The sequence below is a fragment of the Rana temporaria genome, chromosome 4 (genome assembly GCF_905171775.1).
Source record: "Rana temporaria chromosome 4, aRanTem1.1, whole genome shotgun sequence".
Lineage (NCBI taxonomy): Eukaryota > Metazoa > Chordata > Amphibia > Anura > Ranidae > Rana > Rana temporaria.
Genome location: NC_053492.1, coordinates 144,054,010 through 144,074,919, shown reverse-complemented (window position 1 = coordinate 144,074,919; position 20,910 = coordinate 144,054,010). Strand labels below are relative to the sequence as shown.

At 43.3% G+C, this 20,910-nt stretch overlaps 1 protein-coding gene across 1 annotated transcript in view; it reads right to left on the bottom strand.

The window, feature by feature from the left end:
• Positions 1–529: 529 nt before the first annotated feature.
• Positions 530–20,910, bottom strand: part of ATR (ATR serine/threonine kinase) — a 130,990-nt gene continuing 110,609 nt past the window's right edge. Inside the window, exons 42-47 of the mRNA XM_040349120.1 lie at positions 20,473–20,623; positions 16,701–16,857; positions 15,658–15,811; positions 12,913–13,064; positions 9,076–9,181; positions 530–1,276 (exon numbers count right to left, since the gene is read on the bottom strand). Of these exons, the coding sequence (XP_040205054.1) occupies positions 1,103–1,276; positions 9,076–9,181; positions 12,913–13,064; positions 15,658–15,811; positions 16,701–16,857; positions 20,473–20,623 (894 nt within the window). The 3' untranslated portion in view covers positions 530–1,102. The remainder of the gene's footprint in view (positions 1,277–9,075; positions 9,182–12,912; positions 13,065–15,657; positions 15,812–16,700; positions 16,858–20,472; positions 20,624–20,910) is intronic.

Genomic DNA, 20,910 nt, shown 5'->3' with positions numbered 1-20,910 from the left:
CCTACATTTCTCTAGTGCACTTGCACAAGAGCTGCTGCCTCCCTATTTATCTGCGTCTAGGTGATATGTTAATTGATTGCCATTGACTACCATTTTTGTGATAAGCGCAATTTTTTTCTGTTATTATACGCATATTATAAAACAAAGCCCATTGACTTGATGCTCCAACCTTGTGTTAGTACCAAGTCATACACTTGTCGCAGAAGCATGAATTACATTTCATACACGATGGGCAACATGGCTGATTTACTAAAGGAGTAGAGCATGTTCACTAATAACTATTTTCACTGCGGTTAATAAAGACAAAGCTGCACTGACTCCAATCATCCATACATGCGCAATCAAAAAATCCTGTATTTAATTTTCCTTGCACATGATTGGGTATTCATTCCAAAATGGATTGTCTAAGTTAAGTGAAACATAATAAATTTGCCACAAGATATCTGAAAAAAATAAAAATAAATAATAATAATAATAATAATAATAATAAAAGAAAACTTCTGCAGCATGAAAAATACAATTACCAACATTACCTACTGAACAGAATAACTTTATTCTTACAAACCCATTTAAATTAGATTGTCACAGTACAGTCATAAGAAAATGACAACAAATATAACAAAATATTTTTTAGTCTATTTGTGGTAAACATTAGAACAGAAAATTGTATACCTAATCACTGCTTAAAACAGCAGGTTCTCATGTAGGACATTTATAAACTTTTTACATGGGTCTTCTCCTTAGAGAAAGTCCAACATAAGGACTTTGAAAGTTATCTCCTATCCTTTAGGAGATTGTAATAAACTACTTAAGAATAAAATGACAAATACAGCCTGGACTATCACACATTACATAGTGGTCTGCAACAAATTAAGTGATAAAGCTTCATTTAGGAATTTAGAAAGAGGCAACAACCCTCAATATTCAGTATTATTCACTGAGGACACCCATCACATTAATAATCAGGCTTAGGCAGGGACAAATCAACACGTGTGTATCTGCACAGACCACCCAAGGTTTTGGGGCTGCTTGAGGACCAAAGAAAAAATTGGTGGAATGTAAAAGCTGCCAATGAGTAAGTTTGCTAGGCTTCCAGCAGTGATCACATGTAAGGTGCCCATCCTAGGTACATTTGGCTCAGAAGGTTTTCATCAGTAGCTTCTTGAATCAAATAGTGAACATGTCCTTCAATAGACAGTGGAAGGCCTTTGATACGATTTCTTGTCTTTATGACACCCTGCAGTCTTTGATCGATTTCAAGCACATGGGTTTTAGCCTGAAAACAATGTGAAAATATTATTATTTACTTTAATTTTCAAAAGACAGGAAAGTATGCATTAAAGTGGCAGTAAACTTCAGACATGAAATATGAACAAAGCATATCCCTCTATAGTGTGTACTTGTCTCAATTCAGAGCACCAAGTGTAATTTCTGTCTGCTGCCTCGTGCCTCTGCAATCTGCAGGAGTCACTTCAGACATGTTTTCCTGACACCAAAAGTGAAAAAAGGGGGCAGGGAAGGGAGTTCCAGCACACAACCTGTAATTGACAGCCTCAGCTCTGTTCATGTGAACTGTGTGAAGGGAAATATGTTTCTTCCCTCCAATCAGCTCTCACTAAGCTCTGCAGAGAGTAACTTTGGCTTCCGCCCCCCTGCTTTCTGGAAGACGAGACAAGTTGTATAATCTCTGGACTTTGAACCGATGCAGGGAAGAGAAAACTGCAGTCAAACAGGTAGCGCTTATGTAGGAGAATTGGTTTCATTTCTGTATTACCCGAGGTCAGTCGCTTTACTGGGTATATGTAAAGGTTTACAACCATGTTAAAGCGAACATCACTATTTTATTAACCACTAGCTGACCAGTCGCTGCAGGTCGGCTCGGCTGCGCGAAATCGCGTAGGTATACGTAATTTCGCATTTTAGCCATTAGGGGCGCGTGCGCGAGTTACAGAGCGAAAACCGGGAGCTGTGTGTGTAAACACACAGCTCCCGGTCCTGTCAGGCCGCGTACACACGGTCGGTCCAAACCGATGAGAATGGACCGAAGTTCAGTTTCATCGGTCCAAACCGACCGTGTGTACAGCCCATCGGTCTGTTGTCCTTTGGACCAAAATTTTAAAACTTGCTTTAAAATCGAACCGATGGACCGCTGACCGATCGGGCCAAACAGATGGTTAGTACACAAAAGCATCGGTTCTAAACCCGCGCATGCTCAGAATCAAGTCGACACATGCTTGGAAGCATTGAACTTCGTTTTTTTCAGCACATCGTCGTGTTTTACGTCACCGTGTTCTGACCCGATCGGATTTTGAACGACCGTGCAATTGTCAGTTAAAGCGACGCAGTGCCGAATCGCAAAAAGTGGCCTGGTCATTGACCAGCAAAATGGCCCGGGGCTGAAGTGGTTAAAAAAAATAGTGATGGGAAAAAAGGGATTTTTTATACAGCTTACCTGTAAAATCCTTTTCTTGGAGTACATCACGGGACAGAGCGGCATATTCATTACTATGTGGGTTATATGGAGTACCTTCAGGTGATGGACACTGGCAATCTCAAACAGGAAGTGCCCCTCCCTATATAACCCCCTCCCATAGGAGGAGTACCTCAGTTTTGTAGCAAGCAGTATGCCTCCCAAAATGGTCCCCATAAGAGGGGTGGGAGCTCTGTGTCCCGTGATGTACTCCAAGAAAAGGATTTTACAGGTAAGCTGTATAAAAAATCCCTTTTTCTTTCTCGTACATCACGGGACACAGAGCGGCATATTCATTACTATGTGGGATGTCCCAAAGCAATGCTTACAATGAGGGGAGGGAGAACATCTTCCCAAGACAAAAGGATTTAATTTAGAGATATACTCAAATCATAATAAATCCAACTTAGTTGAGAAAAATAATTTTTTAATTTAACTCAAAAGGGAGCCCCCGGAATCCGAGGGTCTCAAACTGCAGCCCGCAGCACTGCCTGCCCAAAGGCTGTATCAGTATTCCTTCTTACGTCCAACTGGTAGAATTTTGTAAACGTGTGGACAGAAGACCAGGTTGCCGCCTTGCAAACTTGAGCCATAGAGATCTGGTGGTGTGCTGCCCAGGAGGCACCCATGGCCCTAGTAGAATGAGCCTTTAATGATAACGGAGGAGGCAACCCTTTCAAGCCGTAGGCCTGAGTGATTAACTGTTTAATCCATCTCGAGATGGTGGATTTTGCAGCTGCCTGCCCCTTCTTGGGCCCATCCGGTAAAATGAACAACACATCTGTTTTCCGGATCTTCTCTGTAGCTTTAAGATAGGCCTTCATGGCCCTGACAATATCCAAGGTATGCAGCAACCCTTCCTTTCTGGAAGTGGGTTTAGGAAAGAAGGATGGTAATACCAAATCCTGGTTTAGATGAAAACTGGATATAACCTTTGGTAGGAAGGAAGGATGAGGGCGGAGAACGACCTTGTCCTTATGTAAAATAAGATATGGTTCCTTACAGGATAAGGCTGCCAGTTCCGATACTCTCCTGGCGGAAACCATGGCAACCAAAAATACTAACTTCCTTGTCAGTAAAACCAAAGGAATTTCAGCCAACGGCTCAAAAGGTTGTTTCTGTAAACTTGACAGAACAAGATTTAAATCCCACGGACAAAGCGGGGATTTAACTGGAGGATTAATACGCAAGACCCCTTGAATGAAGGTCTTAACTAGCGAGTGGGTGGCCAGCGGCCGCTGAAACCATACTGACAAAGCTGAAATCTGTCCCTTGATTGTGCTTAATGCCAGTCCTTTATCCACTCCTAGCTGGAGAAAACTTAATACTCTATCGATGGTAAACTTGCGAGAAAGCCATCGCTTGGACTCACACCAGCCTACATAGGCCTTCCAGACCCTGTAATAAATCACCCTAGAGACCGGTTTCCTGGCTCTGATTAGGGTAGAGATTACCTTCTGAGACAGACCTCTACCCCTGAGAATCAGGGATTCAGCTTCCAGGCCGTCAAATTTAGATGCCGTAAGGCAGGGTGGAGGATCGGACCTTGCGATAGCAGGTCTGGCCGTAGAGGAAGAGTCCAAGGGTCTCCCACTACCATCTTCAGGATTAGTGAATACCATGCCCTTCTGGGCCATGCTGAAGCTACCAGGATGACTGGTATGTGCTCCACCCTGATCCTGCGCAGCAGGCGGGGTAGTAACTGGAGCGGGGGAAATGCATAAAGAAGTTTGAACTGATGCCAAGGGCAAACTAACGCATCGGTTCCGCAGGCCCTGGGATACCTTGTGCGGGACATGAACCTGTCTAGCTTCTTGTTCAGTCTCGATGCCATGATATCCACGTCCGGCACTCCCCATTTCTGGCAGAGTGTCTGAAAGACCTGTGGATGCAGAGACCACTCCCCCGGCAACAGAGTCTGGCGACTTAAGAAGTCCGCCTGTAGGTTGTCCACTCCTGGAATGAATATTGCCGATATGCAGGGCACATGGGCTTCTGCCCACAAGAAAATCAAGCTCACTTTTCTCTGGGCGGCTTGACTCTTGGTTCCCCCTTGGTGATTTATGTATGCCACCGCCGTGGCATTGTCCGATTGTATTCTCACCGGGAACCCCTGCAGTTTGGACGTCCAAGCCCTGAGGGCTAGTCGAGCAGCTCTGAGCTCCAAGATATTGATGGGCAACTGCTTCTCTGCCGCTGCCCAAGTGCCCTGGCGAGTGCAACCATCCAAAATTGTTCCCTAGCCGATCAGGCTGGCGTCTGTGGTTACTATCTTCCAGGTCACAGGACTGAACGTCTTTCCCTTCAGGAGATTCTGAGGGTTTAACCACCAAGATAGACTTTGCCGGACTCTTGGTGAGAGTGGCAAAGGAATCTCCAAGGCCTGAGGCCTCTTGCTCCATGCTGACAGGATGGCTGCCTGCAGGATGCGAGTGTGGCTCTGAGCGTACGGTACCGCCTCGAATGTGGCCACCATCTTGCCTAGTAGCCGCATACATAGGCGAACAGTTGGCTTTCTCTTGCTCAGCACTATTTGTATTAGCTCTTTGATGGCCTTGACCTTTAATAGAGGTAGGAACACCTTCTGTTGTTCTGTATCCAATCTCATGCCGAGATATTCCAGCTGCCTTGTGGGCCGAAATGCTGATTTGTCTCGATTTAGGACCCAGCCGAACCTCTCGAGGTACTGAACCGTGAGGGTGACTGCTCGTTCCAGGCCAGGAGACGAGTGGTCTACGACCAAGAGGTCGTCCAGGTAACCCAGGACCGTGACCCCTTGGGTCCTTAGATTGGCTAGGATTGGGGCTAGGACCTTCGTGAATACCCGGGGGGCCCGTAGCCAACCCGAAGGGGAGCGCCACAAATTGGAAATGACGCTGAGCCACCGAGAAGCGTAGAAATACCTGATGTGGCTGAAAAATTGGCACATGAAGGTAAGCATCCTTTATGTCTATGGACGCCATGAAGTCGTCCTTCTGGAGCACGGCGACAGCTGACCGAATAGTTTCCATCCGGAATGAGCGGACCTTTAGGTACGCATTTACTCCCTTTAAGTCCAAAATTGGCCTGACATCGCCGTTGGGCTTTGGGATGATAAACAGGTTGGAGTAGAACCCCAATCCCTGTTCCTGGACTGGTACTTCTACTATCACCTTCTGGCACAGCAGATGATTCAATGCCGCCATCAACGCGGCTCCCTTCACCGGGTCGCCTGGTACTCTTGACTCCTGGTAATGAGGAGGGGGGAATTTTGAAAATTCTAGTTTGTAGCCCGTGGCCACGGAAGACCGTACCCTGCAGTCGGGAATGCTGGCCTCCCAAACTTCTGCAGAGACGTAGCCTTCCCCCCACCATCGTGGGTGGGGGCGCCCCTTCATAAGGCCGACTTGGGGGCTGGCTTCGCAGGCTTGCGGTACCACTGCTTCTTGCCCCCAGTGGCTTGGCATTGTGGCTTATTGTTAAAGCCTGATCTTGCAGGAGGCCGTCGATACTGTTTGGTATTAGAGGGCCCCTGTCCCGGGGAGGGCTGGCGCTTAAACGCGGGCCCTCGTGCTTTCTTCTGACTGGCAAGAGAGTGCTTTTGCCGCTTGATATAGTCTGAATATATTTATCAAGATCTTCTCCGAAGAGTCGTCCTCCATGGAAGGGAAACCCTACCAGGAGTTTTTTGCATGGGGGCTCAGCCTCCCAACTCTTCAACCATAAGAGCCTTCTCATATGGATTAGAAATAAGGATAAACGTGATGCCTGCTGGATGGAGTCCTTGATAGCATCCACCGTAAAGCGTATAGCCCTCGGTATATCCGAAAATTCCTCTGCCTGCTGGGCAGGGATAAGTTTAAGCATCTGCTTAGTCTTATCTGATAATGCTTGGGTAATTCCAATAGCAGCCACAGCGGGCTGAACTATCGCCCCTGCTGAAGTAAAGGAGGCATTCAGTAATGTTTCCAGGCGTTTATCAACCGGATCCTTAAACACCTGTACGTTTTCCACCGGACAAGTTAAAGATTTGTTCACATAGGAGATGGCTGCGTCCACCGCCGGGGGCGCCCACCTTTTGGAGAATTTCTCCTCCATAGGATATAAAACAGAGAATTTTTTAGGTGGTAAAAAGACTCTATCTGGCTTAATCCAATCCTGAAACATGACCTCTTCGAGTAGAGGATGGATCGGGAAAACTGCGTTGCTTTGAGGCGTTCTTAATGAGCCTAAAGCTGAAACAGCCGATACTTGAGGTTCTGGTATGGGTAACTTAAATGCCTCATGGACCATGTCCGTTAAGGCCTGAACCCACAAACTTTCCCCTTGGGAGGCTGAACCAGACCCCTCAGTATCCAGATCCTCGATCTCTGAACCACCCTGGTCCAAAGCGTCAAGTCTATCCAATTCCCCTAGGGAAAGGATCTCTGTGTCTGAGGCTTCTTGCTCGGGTGACGGAGACCTAGTCCGCTTTCTACCCGATATAGCCTTAGCTATCCTTTTTGCCATTCTTTTCTCTAGTTCACCTAAAGAAACAGCAAGAACCCTCTCAGTGACAAAGCCGGGGTTGGACTGACCTGGATCAGCCCCAGCACCAGATCCCCCAGGTCCCATCAAGGCGTGCCCTGATATGTCCTGTGGGGAGAGCAGCGGCATAGCCGTGTCTGAGCCCTCGGATTTTGCGGGGGAATCCCCACCCTTTGTACCCTCTGACCCAGAAGGCATGGTACAATACCGAGGTACACCTGCTATCACCCAGCCACAGACGTGGCTAAGGGGATCTGTCGGTTTGGGAGCGATAGAGACTAACGCCCAAACTGAGAAGGGAGATCAGCAGTTCCTTCCCTTCTCTTTTTCTTTTCTTTTTTTTTTTTTTTTTTTTCGAAGAGAAAAAAGAAACCACTCTGTCTCCCACTAAGTATTGCCAATAGCCATCTGCTGAAAAAGGAAAAGAAAACCTATCTGTAGGTTTGACAGTCCTTAGAAAAGACTGCAATTCTTCCTTTCGCCACCGGGTGTCCTCGGCGTGCTCCGCTCTGTGTCCTCCTCTCCTCTAGCTCAGGATGACACTGAGCTCTTGGCAGCTAATGGAAGGGCCTCCCCTTCCTTTATTTGTGATTCGCCGCCCACAGGGACGCGCCCCCTACCACGGAAACGGCGCGAAAATCGTTCATATCTCGGGCGCGCGCGCGCCCGTCGGCGGGGGCCATCACACATGGAGGAGGACGGAGCAGCGCAGGCACCCAGGCAGGTAAGCCCTTTAGGTAGGTCACAGACCTCCTTTTAGCATGGGAAAAAGGCTCCCCTCTTACAGAGATCCCACACCTAGCGCCAGCAGCCCAGCTAAGCAACACTTACCAGGGAGGTCACATATTACTGGGGAAAAAAGATTGAATCATCCTGTCTCTGTCATAGACATAGTGATTCTTTGCCAATGCAGAGCATACCCAGGCCTGTCCCCCTGTGCACCCCCTGTAGGGAACCTGCTAAGAACCAAGTTCCGCAAGCTCCCCCAATACTTACCTGCTCCATGCCGCAGGACTTTTGCACAGCAAGAGGTCCAATCTTCCCCCATCTCCGTGGGTGGCGTCTAGACCTTCAGGCCCTGGGTTCCTATGAAGGAGCCACTGTCCTGGGCCCATATAGCACCCTGGCAACAGAAACATTAGGCCCCCAAAGGTTTCTAAGTTCTGGGCCCAGGGTCCAGCTCTCTGAACAGAAAGCATTATGGGCTACACCCCAATGGTTTGGGGTCCGGTTGCTGACCACTTTAGCACTGAGGCCTTTGGACAGAACCGGTTAGCCCACCTTAATCCCAAGGATGTGGAGGTAAGCTAAACCATGACCAACACCTAAGACACTGGCGAAAAAACTGAGGTACTCCTCCTATGGGAGGGGGTTATATAGGGAGGGGCACTTCCTGTTTGAGATTCCCAGTGTCCATCACCTGAAGGTACTCCATATAACCCACATAGTAATGAATATGCCGCTCTGCGTCCCGTGATGTACGAGAAAGAAAAATCTGTGAGAAACAGTATGCACTGTAGAAGGGAAAATAAAACAAGATATATTACTGCCTGCATTGCCTAAACAAATTATAAACCACATCTGGGAATCAATAACAGACACCTCCAGTTGCCTGCAAATATCCATCAAGGACATCCCCTAAAAAAGGGTGTAAAAACAGACTTTATCTAAAAAGTTCAAACACGGCTCAACTCAACATGTCACTATTGGCCAGGGAAGCCACCCATCACTTAATATGGCAGCAGATCCAAGCAACACCTTACTTTTTTGCAAAATAGACTACCTCAAGTTTGGAGTCAAATGGACACTCTTAAAAGAAGCACCCAAAAGTTCCTGTGATTATTCCAATAGGTTGTTTACTTTTAAGTTATTCCAGGTGTAATTTAAATAATATTTCATCAGGGGGGTGGGGGTGGGCAAATTGCCACAGATATGAAGAACAGGCACCTGACTAACCTGTGCACAAACCTGACATTTGACATTTTTTTTTTTCTTAAAGATTTGTCCATAAGCATGAACTGTACAGCCACATTTAAAAAATCTGGCTACATACATTATACATACATCTGCTGGTAGACAAACATGTTCACAGTACAAACCTTTTCATTGACAACTTCTCCAGTCTCATTAGCTTGAACTTTAGTACCCCCACGAGCAGGTTTACTCCATTCCACCAAAGGATCATGCAGGAATGGTTTCAGTACACTGGAAAACAATCAATGTGCTAATATTTAATATATATAGGAAGAAAGCATTACTTAAGTTGCTCTAATAAGGGTATGACTCCCGTTTATGAGGAAACGGTGCTGCCAAAATACATAAGTACAATAGACAGTCATTGCCTACAAGTAATATGAGTTTTAGATACATTTAGAACATTTTAATGGCACAAGAGAGGGTACACAATACAATAGCAGACACATTTGTTTTAGCAGGAGAGATTAAAAAAAAACAAAACCCAAAGGGCCCTTTTATAAAGTAGCAAACAAGTAAACTATGCCATTTATATTTTCATGGATTGCAGGCATTTATGAAATAGAATTTTTGTACTTGCTGTAAAATGTATTTCTTGGAGTTTGTTGAGGAACACAGGAATCCAGACATAGTCCGGTTATACTACTGCCCACAGGAAGATGGGAAACTGGCACACCCAGCCCATTATAACCCCCCCTACTGACAGAATGCCTTAATTTTGTGGAAAAGCAGTACCAAGAGTATGATCATAAACACAAAGAAGATAGGAACAACTGCTCAATAAACTCCAAGAAACGGTCTTTTAGTTAAAAAAATAAGTACAAAAATCCCCACAACATGGTAATCTCTCCCTTCCTATAGTGGCCTTATCTTTATTTGATTCCCTTACTAAAGTGAATGAACCTAAGGGCTCCATTTCAGAGACCTATACACATTTACTGACCTCACACCTGTGTAAATTCCCTCTCTGTTGAAAATTGAAAGAAGGACACAGGGCTTATTTCTGATTATATCTAGGAAACAGTCCTACAATCTGTTCAGTTGATGCGGATTACTCCCCATCGTATTGGCCGACTCAACTTCTTATTATACATTTTTGTACAGTATTGGCCTATGTAGCAATTCATGCTGCAACAGATGTAATCAACCACATGGCACTCCAATTTGTCTCCTGTGTCCCAAGCTTTAAAAGATATTGTGAGGGTGTGGTTTTGACTCTCACTGGAGTCTTTGGTAAAAACCTGGTAGCTGACCCAAGACATTTTGACTTTTTAATCCCGTGTATATCACCTGCCATACTTGGATTTCTATTTGTGAACTGCATTTCACCTATATCAAGGGTTCTTCAAGCTCCCTTTATTGGTTAAGAAAGAATCAAAGGTGCAGCTAAATGAGAATTTATATAAACAAACTAAACTACTCTCTATTGGATAAATGTATGCCGTTTCCACTGTGAGATCATAATCTCAACTATATCTCATCTATATACCATTATACAATGGTACAATGCCTTTGAGAGGCATACTCATTATCTTTGCAATGTAATGTGCATTTGACAATATATGTCTGTCTGTTGATGCAATAAACTGCACTGTTAAAAATCACCCTTTTTGAGCTATTAAGGCAGAACAAGTTCTGCTTTCAAAAACTATGAGCAGGCGGGCTCTTTATAGCAAAGGAGATAAGCAATGTCTCTTCTGCATTAAATATTGCAGCACAGCGCCTGTATGCAAAGACGATTGCACTCCTGGGCATGCAAGGGAATTACATCATCCCGCTTCAGCCAATGAAGACGACTGCAGCCTGGCACCTGGAAGAAATCTGGTAGACGATGTTGAGAAGAAAAGGCAAGTATTGCGCACTTTATCTCCACCTTAGGTTTGTAATATTTGTGAGAATCTGTCACATCTCTCTTGTCAATAATGGAGTGGTACTTTTTGCTGGTAACATTGTGCTAACTGTATTTCCCTTTGGACATGCTAGTTTGCAAATTAGTTTTGTGTATTTGTTTGTATGATTATTTTCCGCTTGCTTACTTAGTAAGCGCATAAGGCTTTAACTATAAATTAGTCGTTTAACGTATAATTTTTTTTATGTCGAGCAGTATTTGCGCAGTGTTTTTTTTTGGGGGGGGGGGGGGGAAAAACTTTTTTAAAAACACAATACATAGCCCAATTTTTTGGTGGAACATAAAAGCTGATGTTACGCCAGGTAAATAGATACCAAACAAGTCACGCTTTAAAATTCTGCACGCCCGTGCAGCAGCAAAATACGTACATTTTACCATCTACAGGTGACATTTTAAAAGCCTTTACAGGTTACCACTTTAAATTCACACAGGAAGAGTAGTGCTAGAAATACTGCCCCTGATCTGACGTTCGCGGCGATACCTCACATGTGTGCGTGGGACCAATGCATGCGTTCACCATTGTGCAAGACCTTGAGGGTACTTTTTTTTTTTTTTGCTAAAATCAGCAAAAGTGTATTTATTTTTTAACAAGAAGACAATTTAGAACCCCACACATTATAAATTATCTGAAAGCAGAGGACTTATAGAAAAAAATGATGGTAATTTTTTTATGTCACATATGTGCAGCCGTTTATCAAATGCATATTTAAAAGCCTTTGTAGTTTATCAGTTTAGAGTTCAATTTGAGATAGGGCAATAGAATTATTGCTCTTAATCTGTTCGCTGCAAAACCTGACATGTATGGTGCAATCACTGTTTATATATGTGTGCTGAAGCTATGTGCGTATCTGCATTTGTGCGTCAGTACTGGGGGATGGGGGTACTATTTTGATTTATTTAATCTTTCACCCTCTTTTTTCAGTTAATGTTATTGTTATCACAAGGGTGATAAGAGGGCTCTGAAGTGCTATAACTATGATCACTTTTACAGGAAAGCCAATCGCCAGCTGAAAAAATGATACCAGGATCACGGCTGCAACTATGATCCTGGTATAACCACCTGACCAGGACCAGGACGTTTATATGTATGTGCTGGACACCAAGCGATTAAAATGTTTGCAACCAGAACAGCACAAACAGAAAAAGAAAGTAAACACGCTGTAAAAGTGCAACAGTCCTTTACCCCCTTAAAAGGTTTGTTACCCTAAAAAATAAAAAATAAATGTGATTCTGTTCCTTTAAAGCATTTTATTCAGCACAGTGCTTGTGCCGTGTGATGTGGCCCCCTTTATCACCTGGAAAACCTGTCTGACATACCTAGTTCCTCCCTCCACCCTTTAAACTGACCACAGTATATCATGGCTGCTGAGCCCTGACACCGTGGTCAGTTTACATGCCTCCGTCATCTGCATCCCTGCTCTGTCCTTCTCTGCTCACAACTCCATTCCCTCCCTGTCTGTCAACTCCCCGATCTCCCCCTCCTGCTGTAAAAATATCTGTGTTTGCTTTCTATAGATCCGTCTGTTAGATAACATGATTCTCCCCAGTGCATGTGATTTATAAAAATATGCTGTATAATAGCTTATTTACAAGCGCGGCTCGGCGCCCACACGACTGCCTACTGGTCTGCTATTTTTCTAGTCCCGATTGATGTCAGCGGGGGATGCTCAGCACCTCCCCCTGCAGCTATCAGATCGGGAGAGGACACCAGCGGGCAGTCACATGAGGGCCGAATTGTGCTCGCAAATAAAGTATTATACAGAATATTTTTATAAATCACATACACTAGGGAGAACCATGTTATCCAACAGACGAAACTATAAAAAAAAAAAGTGGCTTAACAAACACGTTAATAGAGATAATGAGCGTGCACACTGCAATCCCCTTCAAGACAAATTTATTTTAAATATAAGTGTCAACAGGATTACTGGAAGATGTTACACTTAAAAATTTACCTTAAAGGATATAACCTTGCGCTAAGCTCATCATCTACATGCAGAAAAATAATGTACATTTTTATCATGGATAAAAATACAGAGAAGTACACATTTACCTCATTAGTGGTTCTCTCTGGTCTCTCATCAGTCTCATGGTGACTTCACATGCACGTCTGAAAAGACCTTCTGTACCCATAGGACCCATTCCGTTAACCATGTTATGTGTCATCCGGAATGGGACAATTTCTGGAACTTCAAATGTTTCACCCTAATACAAACCAACAACTTATTAATACATACAAGATCATTTATACAAACATTACAATCTTTAGAACTTCGTTTAGGAACAAACTCTAAAGAATTTATTTGAATTGCCTTACAAAGTATTGGGATCTCTGCTGCTGTGGCAAATTTCTGGAGGGATTAGATGCGATATGACAGGGCCACAGAAATTTCCATTTAGGGACCAATGCCATGTATTTAGATATGACAGACAAAGGCTGTCAGTGCCCCTTAATTTGTTTTTTTATTTTGTTAGTGCTTCTGGTAGAAGAACTAAGCAGTAGGCTGGTTGCACAACACTATTCAAAGGCAATGTATTCCTTTCTTTTGTGCCACGCATTGCAAGTGTTCTTTATGTGAAGGTACTGTAATGGTTATAGCTCTTCAACTTAATCTGTCATGTGCACTGTGACAGACCTAGCCGGGACAGAGACTTTTGGAGAGGACTGAATGCTAGCCTCTTGCCTTGCGATCATGGGCCCTGGCATTTTGGGGAACAATAATCTTTGCAAGGTGTATGCCTGGGGACCCTTGAGGTGGTGTTACTTTGGATTCAAGTCCATGTTCAGCAACTAAACAAGTATCGTCTTGTTTTGTGCTTTGAGCGGTTGGAATATCTGATATCTATATTCAGACTGAAAGGAAGCGATATATGACAAAAGCACTCAAGCGGAGTGTGGGACGTTTCATTACATTGGTGGCAAGCAGTGGGATGCTTCCTGCAGTCTGGGACATCCAAACCTTACCTGGATCCAAGGTCCGGATAGCAGGAGAGGAGAGGTACAGATACCAGCCACAATGGAAGAAGAATTCAGAAAGCGGTTTGCGAGAAATGCAGATACAGCACAGAGGACGAATATCAGGGCAGGTCCTGCTGGGATGCTTTGATTCTATTCGCTGCAAACTCTGGAAGGAAGCACTAGCCCGTGAGCAGCGACACCAGGGAAAAGTTCTCCCCTCCATCCAGGAATGGTACTAGTCGCAGTATGGATTGTAGGTTCTGTTTTTGGGAGAAAAACTGCACAAGGAGCAGACAGCTGAATTAAGCAGACTGGTCTGGGGCAGAGATGCGGCTGAATGAGAGCTACAGAGCCCTCTGGTGGCATGTATCCCAAGCATTCCCTTGGATATCGGATGACAGCCCAACGGAAGGCTTTGGCTACGGTGGCCTGGGACTGTTATATGTGAAGCCGACGGGGGAACCTAACTTTTTGAGTGATTTGGGATGGCGGTAGGAAGAAATCATGGATTTCAGAGAAGGGCTACTGAACGTCTCTGAAGTGCACTGGAAGATATAGATTTTCTGGCCATTCAGGAATAGGAGCTGGAGATCGACTACAGATGGCTGCTAGACACTGCTCAGCGCCAGGGCTGGGCTTCCTTAGCCTGGGACTATAAGGAATTACTAGTTGACAACGCTGAAAATCTGGCTGAAGAGTCAGTAAGGTGGCAGAGTAACAGTGTGCTTTGCCAACCTGCCCATGCAGCTACGGACGCGGAGGTCTTATGGCAGATGCAGCAAACGCTGACTGACCTTGATGATTCTGCATGGGATGATCTTGGATGAAGGAATGTGCCTGTCCAGCAGCATGCCAGAGAATTGGCAGTGGAAAATCTGGAGATTGCCATCCCCAAAGCTGAAGTGCTGACAACAGGGCAGAGCTCTTCTAACCTCTGCCTAGCACCGGTGCCTTTCCAGGTTCTCACCATGCGATCAGGAAACCATATTACTAAAGAACTGGCCCTGGACTGGATGGTCCCTGGCCATCTCTCTATGACCCTGGGAGGCTGGAAGCGACGTCATGGCATCACTTACGACACTGGCAGATAAAAAACTGACAATTTTTTTCCCCTCTAAAGCAGAGATCAATTTATTTTTCTCAAGCTTTCCAGGGTAAAGGAGATATCTGGGGTCTCATTGTCCCCAGATATCTCCATAAAGAGTACCTGTCATGCCTTACGCCTATTACAAGGGAGGTTTACATTTATTGTGGGAACAAAATGATAAAACAATTGTTTGGGTACAGTGTAGCATGACCGCGCAATTGTCATTCAAAGTGCGACAGCGCTGAAAGCTGAAAATTGGCCTAGGCAGAAAGGGGGTGTAAGTACCCGGTATTGAAGTGGTTAAATACCACCAAAAGTAAGCTCTATTCGTGTGACGAAAATTATAAAAATTCCCATGGTTACAATGTAGCATGACCGCGCAATTGTCATTCATAATGCGACAGCGCTGAAAGCTGAAAAATGGCCTGGGCAGGAAGGGGGTGAAGGTGCCCAGTAGGTAAGTGGTTAAGCTTCTCAGATAATTATATAAATATTCATTCAACTGCTGATTATAACTACCCCTAATCTGAAGGCTTTTGCGCTGATGTAGCCACGAAATGCCCTACTAAATCCCAGTATGCATAACAATATATAGTAGACAGTAAATTATCCTAAGTTATATAATTACTACTATACGCATATTACTTTCAAAACTTGGCTATATAATGCATTGCTGATCCAATCAAGAAATCACATTCCTACAGTATAACACAGAAAAATTGTCATATAGGTTCTGTTCATGACTTGTGTACCTTGTTAAAGAGACAATTAAAATCTACATGGACACACTCTCCTGTGAGGGAATCAAACAGAATATTCTCTCCATGGCGATCTCCAAGGCCTAAGATATAGCCAACCATGGACATCACAGCTGTGGAACGGCAGTACGCTGATCTGCTGTTATACCTAGAAATATTTTTACAGTCACATTAGAATAGCTTCATAGATTAGTCCCCAGAGCCTTTAAATAGTTAGTTTAGAATTATGGTTCAAATTGATTTATTAATGTCCTGGCTCAATTAACACTTAAATAGCTGTATAGGCAAGATGATTAACAATGTACAGATAAATAGATAAATGATCCAGTTGTCATTTGAACAAAGCTATCTACACTATAAAAATATATCCATTAAATAATTATGGTAGTGCAGCTGCTCAGGAGAAAAACTGATCCCAGTAAATTGTCTAAAGTGTTACTAAGGACTCTGCATTAACTATATCTGGTCTCCCACAGTACATGGAGATGCAATTATTTTAGTAAATCTAAACTGCTGAATACCTTTTCTCATCAGCAGTCTTGTGACTTCTATTGTTTCCCGGTTAAGGCTTGTAGAAAGTGTTTTCAGAACTGCACTGATTGTCCTATTCAGGATGCAGGACCCCTGACCCTCTCTGACTCTCTAGTAATACGTACCAAATTGAGCATGTGCAGCCTGACTCCACTAACTGGGACTTATCCGGACCTGTTTTGGAGTCATGTGGAAGAAGGGGGGATCTGTGCATACAGGATCAAACAGTCTTTTTCCACAATACAGAGGATTAACCTCTTAGGTTCCACAGTGAGTATAACAAGCATGCTTTACTGCATATACAGACCTATTTTTACTGTTTTGGGTTTAGTAAAACTTTAAATTCTAGCAGGAACCTATTAAAACTTTTTTTTTTCTTTTTTTTTAGGCTGGTAAAAGTGGTCTTCTATTTACTATTCTATACCGATACAAAGGACTAAACCTTGTTATGAGATGAATTCTGATGACAAGTGCATTGCACTACATAACATATCTGCTAATAATACCATGATGTTGGATCAGCAAATGTCCTTAAAAACCAATCATGGAATACAGGTGGGTGCCGAGGCAGAAGAGTCTCCTTAAATATCTTCAGCTTATCCTGCAAGGGAGCTGCCTTGGGCAACATACAATGGCGAAGTTCTTTCCCACTCATGTATATGCCTGGAAAAAAACAGAGAGGGACATTGCTGCCATCAATGGACTGGCTGTTTTGTGATAACTAGCAAACGTTGAAGCACAATCATATGTGAAAGCTCAGGAATACCCTATACACCAGAAATGCAGACCATGTTTGCAGCCTTCACTCTGGCACTTCAAGATAAGAATATTAATTATTAAGATTGTGTTTTTGTAAACCAATCGTAATACAAAGTGCTCTTTAACGGGTACCTGTCACGGTGATTCATTTGGTCCTGACACTGCAATTCCCATACGTACAGATATTCACACACTCCACTCAACCAAACCATAAACCATGCCATGAAAGTAACCATTTAATACCCCCCTCCCAAAAAAACAAACCCGAAATGTAAATTTTTACCCGATGCCCACCTAAACCAGTGTTTTTCAAACTTTTTTTTCCAGTCACAGCGCCTTTAAAAAGTATTTTCAGTCTCAAGGCGCCCCAGTCTAATGCCGCGTATACACGACCGTTTTTCATGACGAGAAAAATGCAATTTTTTTAATTGGTCGTGTGTAGACTCCAGAGCATTTTTCTCGACGAGAAAAATGGGCGTTAAAAATTTAGAACCTGCTCTATTTTTTCTCGTAGTTTTTCACGCAGTGAAAAACAATCGTGTGTACACTTTAACAAGGGGGGAAAAAATGTGCATGCTCAGAAGCAAGTTATGAGATGGGAGCACTCGTTCTGGTAAACTAGCATTTGTAATGGAGATAGCACATTCGTCACACTGTAACAGACTGAAAAGCACGAAGACTGAAAATCGCGAATCGTCTCTCACCAGACTTTAACCAACACGCGGTAACACAAAATCAGCAAAAGCAGCCCAAAGGGTGGCGCCATTCAAATGGAACTTCCCCTTTATAGTGTTGTTGCACGTCACTGCGCTTTGCTCAAGCATTTTTTTTCGCGATCGTGTGTATGCAAGGCAGGCTTGAGAGGAATCACGTTGAGAAAAACTTTGTTTTTTCAATGACATGAAAAACGTCCGTGTGTACGTGGCATAAGGCTTGGTTCACATGACTGCATGTTGGGAATGGGCGCCAAATCGCAAGCATTCCTGAAACGCAGACAAATGTGCTGTTCTTTGGCAGACACGAAAAAGTACCATCAACTCTTAAGGTACCCCCCATGTATTGGCAAACAATGTGAGTTTTATTGTCTGCCAGATTGGTGCAGCATGATTTTAAATAAAGGGTTGGGGACTTATTTTCCTGTTTTTGGCATCAATTACAGCCTCAAGTCTTTTTGAGTATGATGCTACAAGCTTGACACAAACCAAAAATAAGGCATAAAAGGGCCCAAAATTATGTGTGATGACACAGTAATGTGTAATTTTATATATATATATATATATATATATATATATATATTAGATATATATAGGGGGGGGTTGTCCCTACCAAGACAGTAAGGAACCAGAGGACCAAATGAGTGACACAGCATACAAAGTAGGGATAAGTAGAAAAAAGATTACATTTATTGATTAGTAAAAAATTCTATGAACTCCCCAATGGGAGGTAATATTTAAGACACATGAACATGACATATACCCGAAGGCCACTGCATCAAATAGTCCCTGCATATGGCAATGCACAGGACAAAAAACATAACAAATAAAAACATATAAACAATAGCTCGGACACCAGATATCTATGCGTCGATGTCCATGCCACAACTAAAAATATTTCATAAATAATGTAAAAAATATGACATGAACATCTGTGCAGAGGTCCCTGGGCAGCTCGAGTCTACAAGGTATAAATGGAAAAAGGGGGAGGGAAGGGGATGGACTGATGACCAGCATAAAGTGATTGCTGGCTGTAGATGGAAAAAATCCACTGGATAATATGGATATATGGTAAGAGAACAAAGTTGATTGATGAATAATGGATATTTCAACAAGGAGACAGTTGCTAGTATAACTGGTAGTGTAGATATGCAGTCCTGAGTAATGCCTAATAAATGGCTGTATGGTATCCTACACATATGTAATTAGGACTATGCCACTAGGGCAACAGGAGGAGTGAAGCCAGAAAGACCATGGATCACACTGCAATTTAAAGTCCTGAAGCAGTCTGTGTTAGAACTGCATCCTGGTTTATCCATCAGAACAACATGATCTAAATTGCAGTCCTTAAGTAATGTACTATATTCAGGGATCAGGGTAGTCAGCCGTATTGCTTCACCATACCCAGCATGATATCTCAAATAGCATTAAGTATAGGAGCCAGCCATACGATACCCTCCTGAAGTAGTACTCTCCACGGTAAGGTTGCTTTGTATCGTCACCTCATGTGCTTTGTCCACGGATCCTACAACTGTCCCTCGTTATGAGCGCATAAGTCTCCTCCAGTATTACACACTCTTCACGCTGTGTAGCATCTATTCAGACTCCCTAGCTCGCCGTGGGCTCACTTCCAGGACATGGAAAGGCGTCACGTTACGCCGATGACACATGAGGTGACAATACGAAGGCTATTTTTTTTTAAACTACGTATTAGTCATGGCATGGATATCAGCACATAGATATCGGGCTTCCGGACGATAGTTTATATGTTTTATTTGTTGTGATTTTTTTGTATTTTGTCTTGTGCTGTGCGTTGTCATATCTGGGGACTATTTGATGCAGTGGCCTTTGGATATATGTCATGTTCACGTGTATATATATTACCTCCCATTGGGGAGTTCATTGAATTTTTCACTAATCAATAAATGTAATCTTTTTTTCTACTTATCCCTACATTGTATGCCGTGTCACTCATTTGGTCCTCTTGGATGGGACAAAACCCCTTATTTTTTGATATATATACAAGCTTTGGCACACTTATTTTTGGGGAGTTTCTCCCATTCTTCTTTGCAGGACCTCTCAAGCAGGTTGGATAGGGAGCATCTGTGCACAGTCATTTTCAGATCTCTCCAGAGATGTTTAATCAGGTTCAAGTCTGGGCTCTGGCTGGGCCACTCAAGGTTATTCACAGAGTTGTCTCATAGCTACTCTTGTTATATTGGCAGTGTGCTTAGGGTTTTTGTCCTGTTGGACGATGAACCTTCACCCCAGTCTGAAGGCGAAGGATGTCTGTACATTGCTGCATTCATCTTTCTGTCGAACCTGACTAGACTCCCAATTCCTGCCACTGAAACATCTCCACAGCATGATGCTGCAACCACCATGCTTTATGGTAGGGATGGTTTTGGCCAGGTGATAAGCGGTGCCTGGTTTCCTCCAGACATGAGCGTGCCATTCAGGTCAAAAACATTCAATCATTGTTTCATCAGACTAGAAAATTTGGTTCTTCATGTTTTGAGAGTCCTTCAGGTGTTCATCCGCTTCAGGTGTTCATCCGCTGACACCCGCTATCCCATAGGGATACATGTATGTACCCTTTTCATCCGTAAACGAGTGGATGAAAAAATGGACATACGGTCCGTTGGTGTGAAAGGGCCCTTACACTTTAAGCTCTTTGCATACAAAGTAAATGAGTATATATAAAACATTTATCAGAATAAACTGTAAATAAAATCTCTAAAAGTATTGGCTGGTGAAAAACACAGTAATATACTTTAGGATTTATAAAAACATAAATCACACTGACCTCTTTCTTTGTATAGTTTGATTAGTATGTTTCTTAGTCCTGCTGTGTTATTCACCCATTCAATTATGCCACACTCATCATTCAGTGGGATTACTGCATAGGTTCGGATATGAAGTTCTCTTCTTCGAGACTCTGCATCCTTTCGCAGACACTATTCAAACACACACACATAAAACATTGGTATTTCATTACAAAGTCCTAAAGGTGTAAAATGCATTGCATGTAAAACGCATGAAAACATAAAACCTTTAGTGCATAGCACACACATGAAAGTATTTAGAAATTCTACTCAGTCAAAGAACAACCATCTTCTAAACAAGTGAACCTATTGATTTTTAAGAAACGTATAAATTCATATTAACTTGGTTCAACATAGTAGTTGTGAACTAGACAGACTTATCTTAGAGTGTCTCCACTCTGGATAGAGATGCAATGGAG